This window comes from Notolepis coatsorum (assembly GCF_963971535.1).
Source record: "Notolepis coatsorum genome assembly, chromosome: 14".
Lineage (NCBI taxonomy): Eukaryota > Metazoa > Chordata > Actinopteri > Aulopiformes > Paralepididae > Notolepis > Notolepis coatsorum.
In genome coordinates this window covers 65,603,708-65,621,792 of record NC_140178.1, presented here as the reverse complement: position 1 = coordinate 65,621,792, position 18,085 = coordinate 65,603,708, and the positions used below count along the sequence as shown (strand labels likewise).

Genomic DNA, 18,085 nt, shown 5'->3' with positions numbered 1-18,085 from the left:
GAGCTAACCTCTCCATCCCTCTCCTCCAGTATGCCCTGTACCAGTCGTGTCATGAGGATGAGAATGACGTCCAGACAATCTCTCATAAGTGCCAGGTGGTGAGTGAGGAGGAGTATGAGCGTCTGACCCGTGGACAAAGGCCCAACAGTGTCCCGGATCTCTATTACCTGGCCGGGACTTATGACCCCACCAGTGGGCAGTTGGTCACCGCTGAAGGGGTGTCCATCCTCTGCTGAGGCCGACGCCCCACTGAGGCTACTACTGACGGAACCCTCTGGAGGGAGGATCTGTGTCCATAGGTGTCCACGGCTGTGCCCGAAGGATCCTTCAGCCCTGGATGGTGGGTACTCATAGGTGTCCACGGCTTTGCCCGAAGGATCCTTCAGCCCTGGATGGTGGGTACTCATAGGCGTCCATGGCTATGCCTTAAGAACCCCTGGGCTATGTCAGAGCGCCGGAGCAGGGCTGTCCGAGGCTACACACTGGAGCGGGTGTCTGCCCACCCAAACTTGGCGGAAAAAGGGGAAGGGATGGCCACAGCTGTGAAACCAGCTCTGTTGCATCCTCCCTGGGGAGGGGTACTGAAGATGAAAGTCTGGGTCTTCCTGGACAGCAACAAAGTTCACAGACAGACATGACCTTCCATTGGTTGAACACATCTCTTTTTAGAAGACCATAATGTGATTGACAGCGTCATGTCGGGTTGATGAACCCGCCCTCCAACCCCCCATCATACGCCACCAAAGCAGAGCTGGGAACGGATTGTGAAAGGTACCACAAGGCTGACTGGTCTCTGAGGACCAATTATATGAGGTAGCCTTACCTGAGGGAATGACAGAAGAAAAGAATTGGGGGTCCTCCCTATTACCTTATCATTCCAGGGATGTTGAAAAATATGTACAGAATGTAAATAAACCGTCGATGTATGTAAATATTTTGAATTCTTTCCAATCAAGCCATACACTTCAGTACCTCTCGCCTGTCTTAACTGTTCAGGTGTGCATTGTACAGGTCAAGTATCAGTTGTATTGTTGTTGTCTGTTGTCTATATGTACATAAAAGCTATTTTATATAGAGGTTTATTGTATATATTGAGAGGTATCTTTCCATGTTTGCGATTGATTTATTTTTCTATGGGTGTAGAATATGTTGTTGTTTTTCTTTTTGTTTGTTTTGAGAAGTTAGGATTGAAGATGTTAGCATTGCACTGCACATGCCCTGCTGAGACGGAAAGCCAACAGATAGAGCACAGACGAAGAAAGAAGGTTTTAGTCCATTGGCCATATTCACATGGCGGCCATTTTGCTCTCATGTCATGCCCAGGATGGGATTCCTTGCCACATCCTGAGCATGACATAGAAGCAAAATGGCTGCCGTGTGAATATGGTCCATGACAGGATGAGGCTCACTCTCTGAGAGAGGGGGGGTCAACCTGTTAAAAAAAAAACAGGTCAAGTGACTTTTCGTAAAACTGTCCCATTACATCACATTATTTGTTGTCGTATTTTATCAACGCCTTTTATTTATGTTCCTTTCGGTTGGTCGTCACCACAAGGCAGATCCCAGTGGACTGCAATCACGGGTCACAAGAATTAAGCCTGACAAGGTGAAAAATATGTTTTAACACAATGTGTGTGAGTGTGTGTGTATAGTGTCCTGGCAGCACTGTAATCATGTCCACACAAGTCAATTTAGAACAAGACTGGGTCTGGTATGGAAGATGTGTTTGTGCGCTGCACCCACAAGTACTTTGACTCATTAAGACCTGTAAAAATACCAAAGTGTCTATAAGATCTTTATTTACTTTATTTAAAATGTAAGGTATGTTAAGCACCTGTACTGAATCAAATCAGAAATCACTGGTAACTCGTTCTTATAGAATACTAATATTCCACTAAATGTGCATAATATATATTGGCTTTGCATCATGACAATGTTTAAAAAGAAATTTTTTTTATTTGCACATGTACTGTACCTGCAGCTTTTTCGAGTGCAAAAGAAATGTGGCAAAAGGTCACCAGAAAGGGTGTCTATGGTCCAGGTACTGGCAAAACAGTTTGAGTAGAGACAATTTGTTGGAATTATTCCATTTTAGTTTCATCAGCCATCTGTGTCTATTTTCTACAGTACACATGCGTACTCAATGCTAACTGTGAAGGACAATCACATTCACAAAGCAATGGACATAGAATTGGCTCACTCAATCGAGAAAAAAGATAGTGCTTAAGTATATTTTATTTGTGCCAAGTACATTTTCTCAGTCTGTCTTTATTGTTTGATATGCAATCCTGTGTATTTTTTGTTCAAAGTTTAAAAATATATATATATATTATTATTAATATTATTATTATTAATATTATTATTATTTTGTTCATCAATGTTTTATTTATTGTCAATGTTGCTGTTTGTTCACCATGCCAAGAGCGCTTTATGAGAATGTGACATTGTTTATCTTGGTGTGATGTCGCATTTTGCATTTCTTAATAAAACTCTGGTCTTGTAGAGACCGCCTAGTGAAACTAAATAAAGCAACACTGGATTCTTCTCATACGCAAACCTCCGTGAATTACTTCTATTGTTTGGCTGTGTCCCCCACATCACACCCCCATCTGCCAGTTCCCATAAAGCGATTCAAGCTAAACCCAAGCTTTTAGCACAGCTACGTCATTTCAAATACTGGGTAAATAACAAATATCCTTCACTTATTTGAACATGTTATCCTATTCTAGGTTTAGAGAAAGAGAGAGAGAAAAATATGTGTGTGTGCGTGCGTGTGTGTCATATGAATGTTCTATTTAGATACATTTTAGATGTTCTAGACATTCAAAGATGTATTGATATCTCGTATTGATATATGAAAGCTACAGAGACATGCCTTATATTAGTAATGTTGGAGAGTCTTCTAGGGTACTGTAATTGTTGGGCAGATTAAAGCTAATTAGGTAAATCTAATGCCTTTGAAGGACAGAATAAATCATGTTTGGCTGCCCACCTGGTCCCATCAGCATCAACAAGAGAATGCTGATTTTATTAGGTAAGTCAGTCACAGGTGTAATTATACTACGGTTCACAGATATGTAATGAGATTTCAGAATTAGTCAATGTAATAATAATAATAATTTATTTTTTAAATTACAAGGGATGTGTGGGGCGGTTAGGTGGCCGAGCGGAGATTGCGTTCGTCACCAACCCCGGAGCTGTGAGCACAGCTCCGGGGTTGTCACCAGCTTGGCTGGCCGTCTGCACTAATACAATTGGCTGTATTAGAGGGTGGGAGAAGCTGGCGGGGTGGGTCCGGGTCGTTGTAAACAGTGACTCCTACAGTTCGGTCGGGGCGCCTGCTAAGCGCGGATAGGACTTGAGGGGGATAGTGTGATCCTCCCACACGCTACGCCCTCTCGATGAGAATCCGCGCTGCCAGGTGAAAAGAAGCGGTGATTGGCTGGACGTGTGTCGGAGGAAGCACGTGGTAGCCTCCACTCTCCCAGATGATCTGACTGGGGGGTAAGTGCGCAGCGACCAGGAAGGGACTGGGAATTGGCATACGACTAACATTGGGATGGGAGAAAATCGGAGGAAAAATGGAGGGGGGAAAAGATCAATAAAAAAAATAAAAATAAAAAAAATAAAATTACAAGGGATGTGGGAATGTTTATCCACTGATACTGCGTAAGAGTAAGCTCAGTTCTTAGAAAATAAATTTACAGACAAGTGTGTCAGGATTTCAAATAGCATATTGAGATTTCCTCCTAAGCTTTTGTAAATATTTATATGTTGACTCTTTAATCAACCTTTTTAATTTTGTGAGGGGCAGTGATATCGGGGGCCCAAGGGAACCACCATTAAATGATCAGTTATGAGTACATTATTTTCTAAGTCATAAGTAGGTCCAATACCGTCAAGTTTTGTCCTCAGGCCCCGCGGAAAATGTACCGGCGGCTGTGAGTGTGCATATGTTGTTAAAAGATTTGTAAATGTGTAAATTCTGTATTTGCGTTGAAAATTTAACACAAAAAAAGAAATATCTGTAAAAGTGTTTTAGTATCAAGATTTTTAAAGATGGCATATGAATAAATCTGAAAATTGAAACCTGAAAATTAATTTTTTTATTAATGGACTTGTGTCTGAACAGAATTCAATTCATAAGCATGCTTTTTTTGTCAGTCCTCCTGAGTCCATGATAGTCATAAAACATGGCGCCCTCTAGTGGTGCATGGCGCTCTCTGCCCCACATTATACTAAATCAATTTGGCTTTTGTGTTTTTGATTTAGTCACCTATTACGCGCTGAGGAACTATGCCTTTTCCAAACATTAACAATCTGATATGGTTACCAAAACACAGAGAATAAAAACATGGCCCCTTCTCCTTTTAACGCCTGGAGCGCCAGGTAGCTAACCGTATCCCACACCATCCATAACATAGCTGCACATTTGCATTTGCTCATCAGCCTTTTGACAAAGGCAATCTCTGTAACCAGAATCAGTGCACTAACCACGCTGGCATGTCCTCAGAAAGGCACAATATGGGTCAGTGACCTTTCTCTGCAGGCCCTGGGGTCTTTTTGTCCTGCCCGGAGCCCCAGCACCGACACCCCCCTCACCCCCCAGCAGCCCAGACGAGGGTTAATGGGCACATCAGTCATCTCCAGCAGTGGCCCAGTGAACACAAACACTGCTGTTTACCACCACAGTCTTTTGTGTTGACCATGGCCACTGCCCTGTGTCCCAGCCACAGTCCTTCCTGTGTCAGCAGCATGTGGTATAGGAGGGGTCCCTACATGTCCATAGGGGTGACGATGGATGGGTGGGGGTGTTGGTGGGAGTCAGTTAACTATAACTTTGAGTAAGGGTGTACTTCATTACCTCCATGTGCAGACCAAAAGAAGATAAAGCCTTTCTCTTTAAATGATACGCTCAGGTTATCGTTTAGGTTGCACTCACAATATAATTAAGGCTATGCATATATGCATAGTGTAACGCTTGAGCTAAAAAATATATAATTGTACAGGCTTTAAATTCACTGTCTCGAGAAAAGTCTTAGCTATTGCAATGTTGACACAGGTCCAGTGCAGGACAGAAGTGTTGATGTGGGATTCACTGTGTTGTATTACTTGTCTAGACCATAGTTTAGAAAGTATTCCCTGGGTTCAGTGTTAGTCCGCCTCTGACTCTGGCCAGCCTGGCTTTCTTACCTCTTGCTAGCAGTCGGTTCGCTCAGCATCCAGACTGCGTTGCCTAGTGTCAACAGGAGGAATGCTTCCCTGCACAAATATCTACACCTCATAAATGTCTCGCCCTCTGCTTGACCCTGTCTGGCCTCTGACTGACTGAGTAGAGGACAGACGGCCTGGTGTGTGGGTGTCTAAACCAAGGAGAGGGGTTGAGGTGAGGACTGGGGGTCTCATTGAGGTGCGAGAAGAGGAGAGCAGGGCAAACAGCAGACATTGACTCTGCTTATTACAGGACATTTCACCTATATTACATCTCAGCTCCATTTTGTCCCAGTCATCAATGGGGTGAATTATGCAAGACAGATAACGTAAGGTTATGTATATAACCTAGTTATATGAGTACTGGCTAAGCGTCCCGCTCTTAAGCCTATCGAGATATACCTCATCTCATGTACCTATTGTACTCCATCAACGAAAAAAACAAGTACACCCACACCTGCCGGGTCCCGTCCCTATGGAGGCGTAGCCTATAAGACAGTAGGCATGGTCACCAAACACTCTTCCTCGCCAACAATCCCGTTTCCAGTAAAAGATCCCTCAAAAGGGAACTCAGGGCCGCTTAAGAGCGGGACGCTTAGCCAGTACTCATATAACTAGGTTATATACATAACCTTACGTTATATTATCGTACTTGGCCATCGCGTCCCGCTCTTAAGCCTATCGAGATATGGGGTAGAGCGGACGCGAGGCCCGACAAATGTACCCCCTGAGGACCCGTAAGCCCACATCAAGGGGTAGGGGAGCCCCGTCACCCCATCCTTCCTAATGAAGTGGGGGCGCAGTCAACTCCACCTGAGTGCGAGCAAGAGGGAACTAGAACCCCTTGAACACACAGCACAGGCGGAACCACGTGTGACCTAACACACTGTGGCCCATACCCACACACTCCTGCTACCCTACCAAAGGACAGGAAGCAGGAAAGGCCACAGACCCCAGAACCGCCTGGGAGACAGAACCCCCGGTCATGTCCATGAGGTAAAACCTTACAAAGGGGCCCGGGGAGGACCATGAAGCTGCAGTACAGATGTCCTCCACCGAGGCCCCACCCAGGAGAGCGGCAGAGGCAGCCACCCCACGAGTGGAGTGCGCCCTGACGCCCCCAGGGGGATCCAGCCCGGCCAACGTGTAGCAGAGGGCAATGCCCTCGCACAACCAATGGGACAGGCGCTGTTTCGATAGTGCCTTACCGGCACGAGAACCACCGTGACAGACAAAAAGCTGATCGGTGACCCTGAGGTCCTGAGTACGGCTGAGGTAAATTCCTAAAGCACGGACCGGACATGACAGGTGAAGGCCCGCATCTAACTCACTAGCGTGAGGAGGCGGATGAAAACGCCTGAACCACAATATCCCTGGGCCCTCATGCATCAACGTGGACTTTGAACTTGACCTACTTCCACACGTAAGCACGGAATGTAGAACTAGCGTACGCACAGGGAAGTCGGCATTCATCACACGTGCGTACGCAGGCTCTATGGTCCTCCGTGTTGATGAATACCACTTTGTTCTACCGTCAATGCTCGTGCATGATTATCCATATATGGTCATGAAAATGAGGAAACACCCCCCATGGGATGTGAAATAATGGACCGACCCGAGCGGGACTCCGAGAAACTCCACGGAGAATTCACTGCTGTCGAACCAAGAAGACACTATCGCGTATTATGATTTATGGGATAAATAAAAGGCGGACTTGTAAACGGTGATGTCAGATATCAACGGCTCCCTAAAACCATTGCTGCAATTCTGCCTGGACAGCTCAAAATACTAATAAAGACCGTTCGTTGACCACTGTTTGGCGTTGGTTGTGTGTCATTATAACCGTGCTGTATGAATGCCTTTATTAGTTGTGTTCGATTGGCTATATGATTTTTAGAGGCATCTATTTTGTTGTCGGCTAATAAAGACCGCGCTGGAATATGACTGCCTTTTCCCGTGTTGTTTGATTAATACCCACGGATTAAAGTTCTCCTCAATTCTATTCCAAATCGCGATGGATCTCCCGTCAATTTTCTACCTGCTGCATATGATTTCTAGAGGCATACTACAATCTATTTTGATGTCAGTATTGGGTAGCCTATATAAACAATATAATACGAGAGCATGTACAAGAACAATGAATCTCACTGCATGTTGTATCCTGCCTTTCAATACATGAACTTGAATTCCATCATGTTTGTGTGCGGGACTCAAGGCTGCTGTCACAATGGGTGGTACCGCCGTACAGTAATAATAATAACAGTCCACACAATATCACGATCCATGCCATAGCCTATGTTCTATTAGGACATGGTCTGTGACGACAAATGTTCTAGAATGTTTGATTAAGATATCATACTCTGATAGCATGCCTATGAGCAACAAAAACGCGAACTTGAATCCCATCATATACATAGTCTGTCCACTATAGTGTCATTGCAATGCGTTTTCTATTCCTTCTTATACAGTAAAAAGGGGGAAGAACACTATATTCATATGACTTGTATTCTGCTTACAGCTTCGAAGTTCCACTTGTTTCGTTTAACGTAAAGCCTTTTAAATATAATCAAAACGTTCCCGTGTTTCTGCGGTCTGCGCAGAATAATAACGAGTTGAGCTTTATGATTTATGATGAATTGAAAATGGGGGACCCTGATGTAAACAAGACGGAAGTTGGTCTGCATCCCCAATTAACAATTGTATGTACTGAGCTGTACTGTACTGTACCCATTCTGCAATCTGTTAATAAACTTTTCAATCAATCAATCAAGCTACGCGGAGCGCAGTCAGTCAGTAGCCTACACCCCGTATATTCCGATAACGCTATATAAACCATGCTGCATTCATTCTGAGAGAAAGATCTATTATTCCAAATGCTATTTATAGGGTTTTGACCATAATTACACTACTGTTGCTATTTTACAATGAACTATAATGAACTACGGTTCGTACAGAACGTGCCAGTGTTATTATGCACAGAAGCTCATTTCCTTGTTGTAATAATATATTCTACCACTGGGCGCTAGGTACGCCAGGTCTGAACTGTGCGTAGATGTACGCACGAAGTCAAGTTCAAGTTCAAATTGATGAATCCCACTCGTTGCTTAGAAATGATCGTACGCACAGGGTAAGCACAGATCTGTGCGTAGAACACGTTGATGCATGAGGGCCCTGGAGCGGAAGAACTCCGGATATTTTTAGGCACGAAGGCAGGATTAGGCCGCAGAGTGACACCGCAATCGGAACGAAAGACAGGCACTCTGGTCGTACCGAGAGAGCACAAAGCACACCCACGCGTTCAGCGGAGGTGACGGCCAGCAAGAACGCGGTCTTGAACGACAGCTGTTCCAACGGCGCTTGCTCAAGAGGCTCAAACGGGGCCAAGAACAACCGACCAAGGACCAATTGAAGATCCCAACTCGGAGCCAAAGAGCGTTGCACCGGCTTAACGCGTCGAGCGCCAAGCAGGAAACGCTTCACAAGAGGGTGGCTGAACAAGACATCCCCCTCAAATCCCTCATGATAGGAGGATATAGCTGCTGCATATACCCTCCCCGTCGAAGCCGACAGTCTATCAAGGAGAGACTGGAGGTAACTAAGGACAGCATCCAGGGGGCAGGAGACTGGGTCCCGGCCCCCCGCCTTAAACCACACTTGGAACATACGCCATCTGCCCGCGTAAAGTGCGACAGTGGAGGGAGCATGCGCATTCCGGATGGTATCAACCACAGAAAGGTCCATCCTCTCCAGACTACCAGTAGCTGGATCAGGACCGGGAACCACACAGCTGCGCCCCGGTCCGGCGCCATCAGGATCAAGAACCCGCGCCCCTCAACGTACCCGTCCCAACAACTGACCTAACAGATGTATGGGGAAGAATCCCAGGCTGCACGGCATCGGTCCCAGACCTGCCTGGCTATGTCCGGATGTAATCCCCACCCCGTCAGAATGAGGACCGCTCGCAACAGTACACCTGTACCCACATTCACCCTGCCGGGGATGTGGGGAGCCCTCAGGCCGCGCAGATGGAGGACGCCCATAGCCAGCCGCCCGCCGCCTGGTGCAGACGGGGGGAGCGTACTCCTCCCTGTCTGTCGATATACGACACTGACGTCGTATTGTCCGTCCTGATCAACACCGTTTGAGGACCAGAAGGACCGCTTTCAATACCAACACATTGAACGTAGCGCAGACCGGGCAGCATGGTTTGCCAGCTGCCCCCTACTGCGTTGGCCCGACGCGTCACCAGAGAGGGAGGCGTCGGTGAAAAACGTGACGTGAGACAGCGCCGTAACCGTCCTAGGACGGAACCTCCCGAGCGTGTCGACAACACGCTCTGAGAGGGATGCCCATAGCACTCCAACCGTTGACTGGGAAGAGGAGTACTCTACTTCCAGTCTACAGCAAACCCCAGGCTGGTAGGGACCTGCCTGGTACGAGACCCGACGATCCACCTTGACCGCGAAGGACCAGAACATCGTCAGGGCAGAATACCCTTCGTAACCCCTGACGACGCAGAGGCCCCAGTGCGGCCTCCACGCACTTGGTGAAGATGCGGGGAGCCAGAGAAAACCGAACGGCAGCCTCTGGTACTCATACGCTAATCCTGCAAAGGAAGCGTAGGTAAGCCCTAGGATGGAAGATCGGAGATGCGAATACGCATCCTACAGGTCTATGGAGGAGAACCAGACCCCCACCTGACAGTGTTCAACAGGTAGGAGACGATCCAAAAAAAATGCTGAACCTTCCCATGGGACAGGTCCAGCATGGGTCTGACACCCCCCCCCCTCCCAATTTCTCAGGCACCAGAGAACACCGGGAGGAGAATGCCACAACGATGGCTTGCTTCGTCCACAGAGATTGGATCTCGTTGACCAGAGCTGTCACTGCTGGTGACCCTGACAATAGGGTCTGTACCAAACCCGAAAACGGGTGAGGTTGTGTAAACACAAGTCCCCGCCTCAGCGTTCTCTCCATCCACCTCGACATATGGTACTGCCGTAGTCATATGTGATGACACTCCCAACGCACCCGCCGCCATGTGGCGCAGGTCCGCCAGGAACTGTAGATAGTCGGCCCGGTCCCACCCGCTGTGCGTAGCCAACCCTGGACCCTTGCGAGCAGAGCGTTCCGTGGAGTCGGGTCGGAACCTGACACTACCCACGAGGCAATCGCACCCAAGGGGGGACCCCGACAGAAAGGGCCGGTTTGATACGGGGGAAGCTGACATCAATCTAGGTGACAAAAGCCCCCCCACTGAACACCCCTCCAGAACATGCTGAGGAGTTGTTCTGCAGCCGGACATGCAAGGCGTGAGGACCCCATGGGTTCCACACACCGTAGTCCTGCAGTGATATTACTACCACCCAAATCACGCGCGCCTGCGAAACCACTGCCAATCTTTCAGGAGTGGGAGGCACCAACATGATACTTGGCCTGGCGAAGGCGAGGTCGGGGAAGCCCGTACTGTGTGCCTCAAAAGGTTTCGAGCCCCCCTGCTGACAACACTTATAGTTGACAGACGTAACACCAGGCTCAACCAACACAGGTTATGGTGTGGGAGCCGCTTGACAGCACAACATTCTCACGGACAGACCCAGGCTCAGCCATCAACTGGGTGTCAGCCCCTGTCCCCATGAGAAGCGAAAAGTGGGGCCGCCCGCGCTTCAACGAAGGCACGCGGCACGCAGCCAAAGGAAACAATCAGAGCCCCCTTTTTCCGCTGGTGTTGGGGGAGGGAGTGATCGGAGAGCGGGCTGCTCGCGGCAGGACGTCGACGGCTTGTTGTTCAAGCCGAGTCCATCCAACATGGCCGATCCCTCGGCCGGCAAGGCTGTCGACCTGTCGATTCAATGCCCAGGATACCTCCGGCGGGGGAAAACATGGCCGCCTGTCGAGGGCCTCGTCATCGCCGCTGACGAGGCCGTGCTCTCTCTTCTTCTGGCTGCGCGGTGTGAGGCGGTGTGGGGCCTAGGACAATACCGCCCGCGCTCCAGCAGAAGACCAAAATCCCCTGCGGAGAGGGGAACCCTGAGCGGTTATAGCTTGCGGCTAGGTCAAAGCTAATAACGTCAACAACCTCGCGCGATGTGTCGACGTCGGCTGGCCCTCAAGGCCCCGCCACCAGACACCATTTTTTGATAGAAAAAACAGCAATTCGAACACAGTTACTAATCGCTGCCAATTCCATACCGTGGCCCACCAGCCACTCGCCAGGCCGACCCACCTCATGGCGTCGGCCGGGCGGGGCACTGTTTCAATATGTCAAAAGCAAAGGACTGATGTTAACACGGAGCACCATTGGTGGTTGCAAACAGCAACCTCCACTGTGGTGTACACCATGAAGGGGTTAAATGAATAAAATAACTAACACCACAAAATACTGTAGAATGAGCAAGCCCATGTACACAACGTTAAGGGGAGGCGGACCAGAGAGAACCAGTCCCGCATTCATTCATAATATTCACAACAGCACACCAGCCCTAGCTTTAGCCCATTTACCCAAAAGGTAAACAAAGCCCCCCCCGCACTACTCCCCCAATAGACACCGATTGACCGTCAGCATGAATGGTTGAGAGGAGAGAAAGCTGTAGCATAGACAGACATTCTCGTAGCGGAGAGACAGAACAAAACAGTAGCCCACTACACTACTATAGCATAGCGTCTGCAGCGCTACTATGGACAGAAAACAGTCAGCTGAGCCACAACACGGGCCGCCGCTAAGTCCCATCCTGCAGTAGTATAGCTCTACTGCCACCCGCCGAGCCTCAAGCATCGGCTTCCGGGTGGAAACCCCGTTCAAAACCCCGCTGGGGCACAGGTTTAACGCTACCTGGCTAGGCCTACCTAGTCATGGCACACCCTGTTGACAACCCATTTACCCGTAAAAAGGGTAAAATAGGACTCAGCAAAACCCCCACATTAGCTACCGACTGACCTTCATTGATGAACCGGGCAAGAGGAGGGAAAAGCAGCAAAATCCCACGGCGGAGACATTAGAACAGTGTAGCAGTAGTGTTAGCATATAGCATTAGCATGTAGCGTTAGCATTAGCTGTTTAGCAGCACGCTTCCAGGATAGTTTGGAACCCGTCCACTGCAGTGAACCGTTCACCAAACCATCCCGCCCCTGGCGCCGACACACAACATGGTTGTGTAACAAAACAAACCAGCATTACTAACACTAACATCAATGCCTGATGACACAGGGCCTACCTGTGTACAAGCTGGCCCGATAGCCAAACCTTGCACACTGATCCTTGGTCTGCTGCCATCAGACGAGGAAACATCAACATAGGCCCGACGTGTCGCTGAAACATGCCCCGAAGATTCCAGGGGTAAGCAAACCTCCGGTAAACTTTCAACATTACGCAATTTCTCATAATCTTTTCATAACAACTAGTTACATAAGGTGCACTGCGACCGTTATGATGGAAATGAAAATAGAGGAAGAGTGTTTGGTGACCATGCCTACTGTCTTATAGGCTACGCCTCCATAGGGGTGGGACCCGGCAGGTGTGGGTGTACTTGTTTTTTCGTTGATGGAGTACAATAGGTACATGAGATGAGGTATATCTCGATAGGCTTAAGAGCGGGACGCGATGGCCAAGTACGATAATATAACTGCTATGGTATTTTGTTCTCTAGATATTTGGTTGTAATGCTTTGAATTAAAAAGAAAATATATAAAACAACTAAGTATAATTTACTAATGATAAATCTTGATACATCCAGGACTTAAACAACTTTTGGAAACAGACAGGCCTTACAGTATATCACAGAGAAGCCATCATAAAGACATTCAATATGCCTTGTAGGTTCTGTATATTATGCACAATTTAGAAGGAGGATAGAAATCTGTCAAGATAGCCACCTAGTTAATGTTATTACCAACTAATGTTATTACCAACTAACGTTAACGTTTTAAATGGTCTGCAAACTGACAAGTATATTGTACAAGACATTTCCCTACAAATGTTATGCTTGTTTAGTTGTTTAGCTATGTTGAGCCTATGGCTGTCCACACAATTTGATCCACAAGCAGCATTGCTATGTCTTGATTTAGTTTCAGAAACTTGATAAAACCAACAAAAAAAACATCCCACCGCTCAGCCTCTTCCTATACCTCATATACTATTGCATGTAATGCATGCACATTGTATCACAATTTACCCCTAATCATGTCTGTATCTGTATACAAAAAAAAACTATGCATATGGGTCTATGGAGTAGGATTCTGACAATGCCAGAGGGCGACCATCGATAGCATTGGCCAATCTGTATTCGAATACAAGACATAGTGAAGGGTCAATTAAAGCAACATAGGGATTCAGCACCACTCACTAACATCACTCATCTCGCAAAACAATTGAATTTGTGCTGCTTACAATTAGTACAGCAGTATTTTCAACTCCTTTTTGAAGTGGATAACATTGTTGCAGTAACAGTGGAACTAGCAAACATGCAAGAAAGGGAACGTTTATGATGGCAATGTTGTTATTGTATGGAGAATTTATTACACCCAAGTGCGAAGCATGAAAGGTTTTGTAATCATGTGTGTATTTGCTTGACATTTCTAAGCCGATTTAGATCAAAACGTAACCGATAGCTTGAAAGTCAGCCAAGGACCTGCACTATTGATCTTATTCAAATCAGTCAAAAATCCACAGCACAGACCAATGTCAAACGTATCCATTGTATGGCAAGAACCAAGATGGTGACTAACACATGAGGTGGTGACACAAGCCAGGTCTACTCTGTGATGTTATATTTCTTATGGCTTATCGCGTCCCGCTCAAGCCTATTGAGATACCCCTTATCTCCTGTACCTACTGTACTCCACCACGAAACAACTTATGCACCCACACCTGACCGGGTCCCGCCCCTATGGAGGCGTAGCCTATAAGACCATGGTCCTGGTCACCAAACACCCTTCCTTTATTTTCGTTCCATCATATTGGATGCTGTGCACCGTATGTAACTAGTAGTATGAAAAGATTAGAGAAGGTTCGTAATGTTGAAAGCTTACCGGAGGTTTGCTTTTCCCTGGCATCTTCGGAGCATGTTTCAGCGACACATTGGGCCTGTGCTGATGTTTCCTCGGCTGACGGCGGCAGACCGAGGGGCAGCGTACAAGGTTTGACTATCAAGTCGGCTTGTACAAAGGTAAGGCCTGTGTCATTAGGCATCAATGTCAGTATTGGTAATGCTGTGGAGTATGTTTCGGCACCAAGGCCGGGGCGGCTTGGTGATCGTTCCACTGCAGTGGCCGGTTTCCTGGCAATCCTGGAGCACGCTGCTAACGTTAATGCTACTACTGCTACTTCTGCTAATGCTAACGTTAACGCTGAAATGGGTCGTTGTTCTAATAATCCCCGCCGCGGGATACCGCTTTTCCCTCCTCTTACCAGCTTCATTGATGAAGGTCAGTCGGTGGTTGATGTGGGGGGTTTCGCTGAGTCCTATTTACCTTTTTTACAGGTGAACAGGCTAACAACAGGGTGCAGGCCGGGTGTACCGTGGCTAAGTAGCCAGGTAGCTTTGTTCCTGTGCCCCGGCGGGGATGAACGACGTCCCGCCCGGCCGATGCTTGATAGCGAATCGGCTCGGAGGGTGGCAGTATGGATGGATGAGTTGTATACTGCTACAGGATGGTATTTGGCGGCAGCCAGTGTTATGGCTCAGCTGGCTAGTTTCCTATCCACATTGGCGTCGGGTAGTAGGACTTTGGGTCCAGCCGACATTGTAAACATGGTTCATGTTTGTGGTGTTATGGAGATCTTGACTCAGTCGCAAGCTATAACTGCGGGGAGGATTAGGATGCTATCAACGTTGGTTGTTAGGCATGTTTGGTTGGAGCAATCTCCTCTTGGGGAAGAGGATAGGTTTTCTCTCCTCACAACTCCTTTTTCCACAGATAGTCTTTTTGGGCATTCTGTGGAGGCGCTGGCGGTTGTTGATCTGGGTCCTACACCGCCTCACGCTGTTCAAGTTTCTTTAATAGTTGTCATACAAAAGTACAGAATACTTTCATACAAAATGCTTCTTACTGTTACGCTCCAGAGACTGTGCTAGACAAGATAGTATCAAATAACATAGTATAGCATGTAATTTAGAAGAAGAAAATGAGGTCACAGTGTTCGGTATAGACATATGTACAATGTTCTGAGTTACCATATAATATACAATACTATGCAGTGTACTAATGTACAGTACTATATAGTGCAAAGCAGAAATGGGATGAGGTACAATTTAGGTACAATTTACAGTAAGGTGTACGAGTTGTAGTGCAATCCTTCATCAATAAATATAAAGTGTGGGGAGTGGGTGCTACAGTGTGTTTGTTTAAAGTGGGTGTGTGCTATAAGGTGTGTGGAGTGGGTGCTACAGTGTGTCTGTTTAAAGTGAGTGTGTGCGTGTGGATGTGTGTGCTATGTGCGTTTGGTGGTTGTTGTTGTGTAGTGTTCATTGTTCGTTTAGCAGTCTGATGGCCTGGGGATAGAAGCTTCTTCTGAGTCTTTCTGTGCTCGCCTTGAGACTCCGGTATCGCTTGCCTGACCGCAGCAGTTCAAAGAGGCAGTTGTTCGGGTGACTGGAGTCTTTAATGATTCTCTTAGCCTTGCCCTTGCAACGCTTGTTGTAAATGTTCTGTGCAGCCAGAGGTGGGAGCACGGTCTCGTCAATGACTGTGGTGAGATCCTCGACAGGCAGCCATGTTTCCCCCGCCAGTGGTGCCCTGGGTGGAGAGTCAACAGGGTACCACAAGGCCGACAGCCTTGGCGGCCGAGGGATCGGCCATTTTGGGTGAATTCGAGTTTGGTAAAACAAGCCGTCGTCACTTTGCCGCGAGCAGCCCGCTCCCCGTTCAATCCTCTCTCTGTTACCCACGGAAGCGGGGCTCTGAGCGTTCTCCTTTGGCTGCGGGCCACGAACCTTCCTTGAAGCGTATGCGGCCCCATTCTTCACTTCTCATGGGGACAGGGGCTGACACCCAGTTGATGGCTGAGCCTGGGTCTGTCCGTGAGAATGTTCCGTCGCGTGGTTCCTGCACCACACGTTGTGTGTTGGATGAGCCTGGTGTTACAGCTGCCACTAGCTACAGTGGTCAGCAGGGGGACTCGAGGCCTCTTCTGTTGAATGCACAGCAAGGGTTACCCCGGCTTCGCCTTCGCCAGGCGGGGTATCGCGCTGATGCCTCCCACTCCCGTCACAGCGGCAGTGGTCTGCAAAGGAGAGGCGAGCGTGATTTGGGTGGTAGCAATATCACTGCAGGGCTTCGGCGTGTAGGAGCCCATGGGGTCCTCATCCCTTGCGTGTCTAGCTGCGGAACAACTCCTCAGCATGCGCTAGAGGGGTGTTCAGGGGGGGGGGTGTGTGTCAACCAGTTTGATGACAGCTTTTCTCAATGCGTCGCACAGCGGGAGGGACCGGGCCAACTATCTACTATTCCTTGCGGCCCAGCGTCAGTTGACGGCGGGTGCGCTGTGGGATTATTTTCACATATGGCGACAGGAATGCCGTCTGGATGGGTGGATAGAGGGAACGTTGAGGGAGGGGCTTGTTTTGCAGTTCGCACAACCCCACCCTCCGTTCTCAGGTTTGGTGCCGACCCTATTGTCAGGGTCAGAAGCAGTGACAGCCCTGGCCGACGAGATCCAATCTCTGTTGGCAAAGCAGGCCGTCGTTGTGGTTCCGAGAGAGGATGCAATGTCAGGCGTCTACTCCCGTTATTTTCTGATACCCAAGAAAACAGGGGGGGTCAGACCTATACTGGATCTGTCCGCGTTCAATCGGTTGATTGTAGCGAGACCGTTCAGAATGTTGACCGTCAAACTCCTGCTTGCTGTCAGGAGGGGAGACTGGTTCACCTCCATAGACCTGAAGGATGCGTATTTTCACATCCCCATTTACCCTCCTCACAGGAAATTCCTACGGTTCCTGTTTCAGGGCGTAGCGTACGAGTACCAGAGGATGCCGTTCGGTTATTCTCTGGCTCCCCGCACATTCACCAAGTGCGTGGCGACTGCGCTGGAGCCCTTACGTCGTCGGGGGTTACAAGTTCTATTCTATCTCGACAACATTCTACCAGGCTGGTGGTGGAATTCCTCACCAGCCTGGGTTTTGCTGTGAATTGGAAGAAGAGTACCCCTCTTCCCAGTCAACAGGTGGAGTACTTGGGCTTGACATTGAGGTCAAGGCCCATGATTGCAACCCTCTCGGAGCAGCGTCGGGTGGTTCTCCGTCACGCGCTCTGGGGTTTCCGTCTGGGAGGGACGGTCACGGCGCTGCAAGTGATGCGTCTGCTAGGCATTATGGCATCTGCTCACACGGTGGTTCCTCTTGGCCTCCTTCATGAGGAGGATACAGAGGTGGTTTCTCTCTATGAGAATAGATCCGGTGAGGGACAAAAGGAAACGGTTGACGGTTCCTTTGTCGATATGGGGAGATCTCGCCCACTGAAGGAGGCTGGGTATCCTCACCATTGGGGTCCCCATAGGCAGCAGGAGCTCACATGTCACGGTCTTCACCGACGCCTCTCTCACGGGTTGGGGAGGGACGTGTCAGACCCACGCAGTGGGGGGCAGCTGGACGGGTCATGCTGGCCCAGCTACCCCGCATATCAATGTGTTGGAGTTGAAGGCGGTCCTCCTGGTCCTCAAACGGTTCGACCACCTGGTGGTAGGCGAACACGTTTTGGTCAGGACAGACAGTATGACGGCAGCGGCGTATATCAACAGGCAGGGTGGGACTCGTTCCATCCGCCTGCTCCGGGCGGCAGTCGAACTTTGGCTATGGGCATCCTGCAGGCTGCGCAGTCTGAGGGCGCTCCACATTCCTGGTACAGAGAATATGGGGCGGATATGATGTCTCGGGGC

The 18,085-nt window shown here is 48.6% G+C and overlaps 1 protein-coding gene across 1 annotated transcript in view; it reads left to right on the top strand.

The window, feature by feature from the left end:
- Positions 1 to 2,455, top strand: part of bahcc1a (BAH domain and coiled-coil containing 1a) — a gene marked incomplete at its 5' end in the record, with an annotated part of 128,374 nt that extends 125,919 nt beyond the window's left edge. The window contains 1 exon segment of the mRNA XM_084329126.1: positions 30 to 2,455. Coding sequence (XP_084185252.1) covers positions 30 to 236 — 207 coding nt within the window. The 3' untranslated portion in view covers positions 237 to 2,455.
- Between the last annotated feature and the right edge of the window lie 15,630 nt (positions 2,456 to 18,085).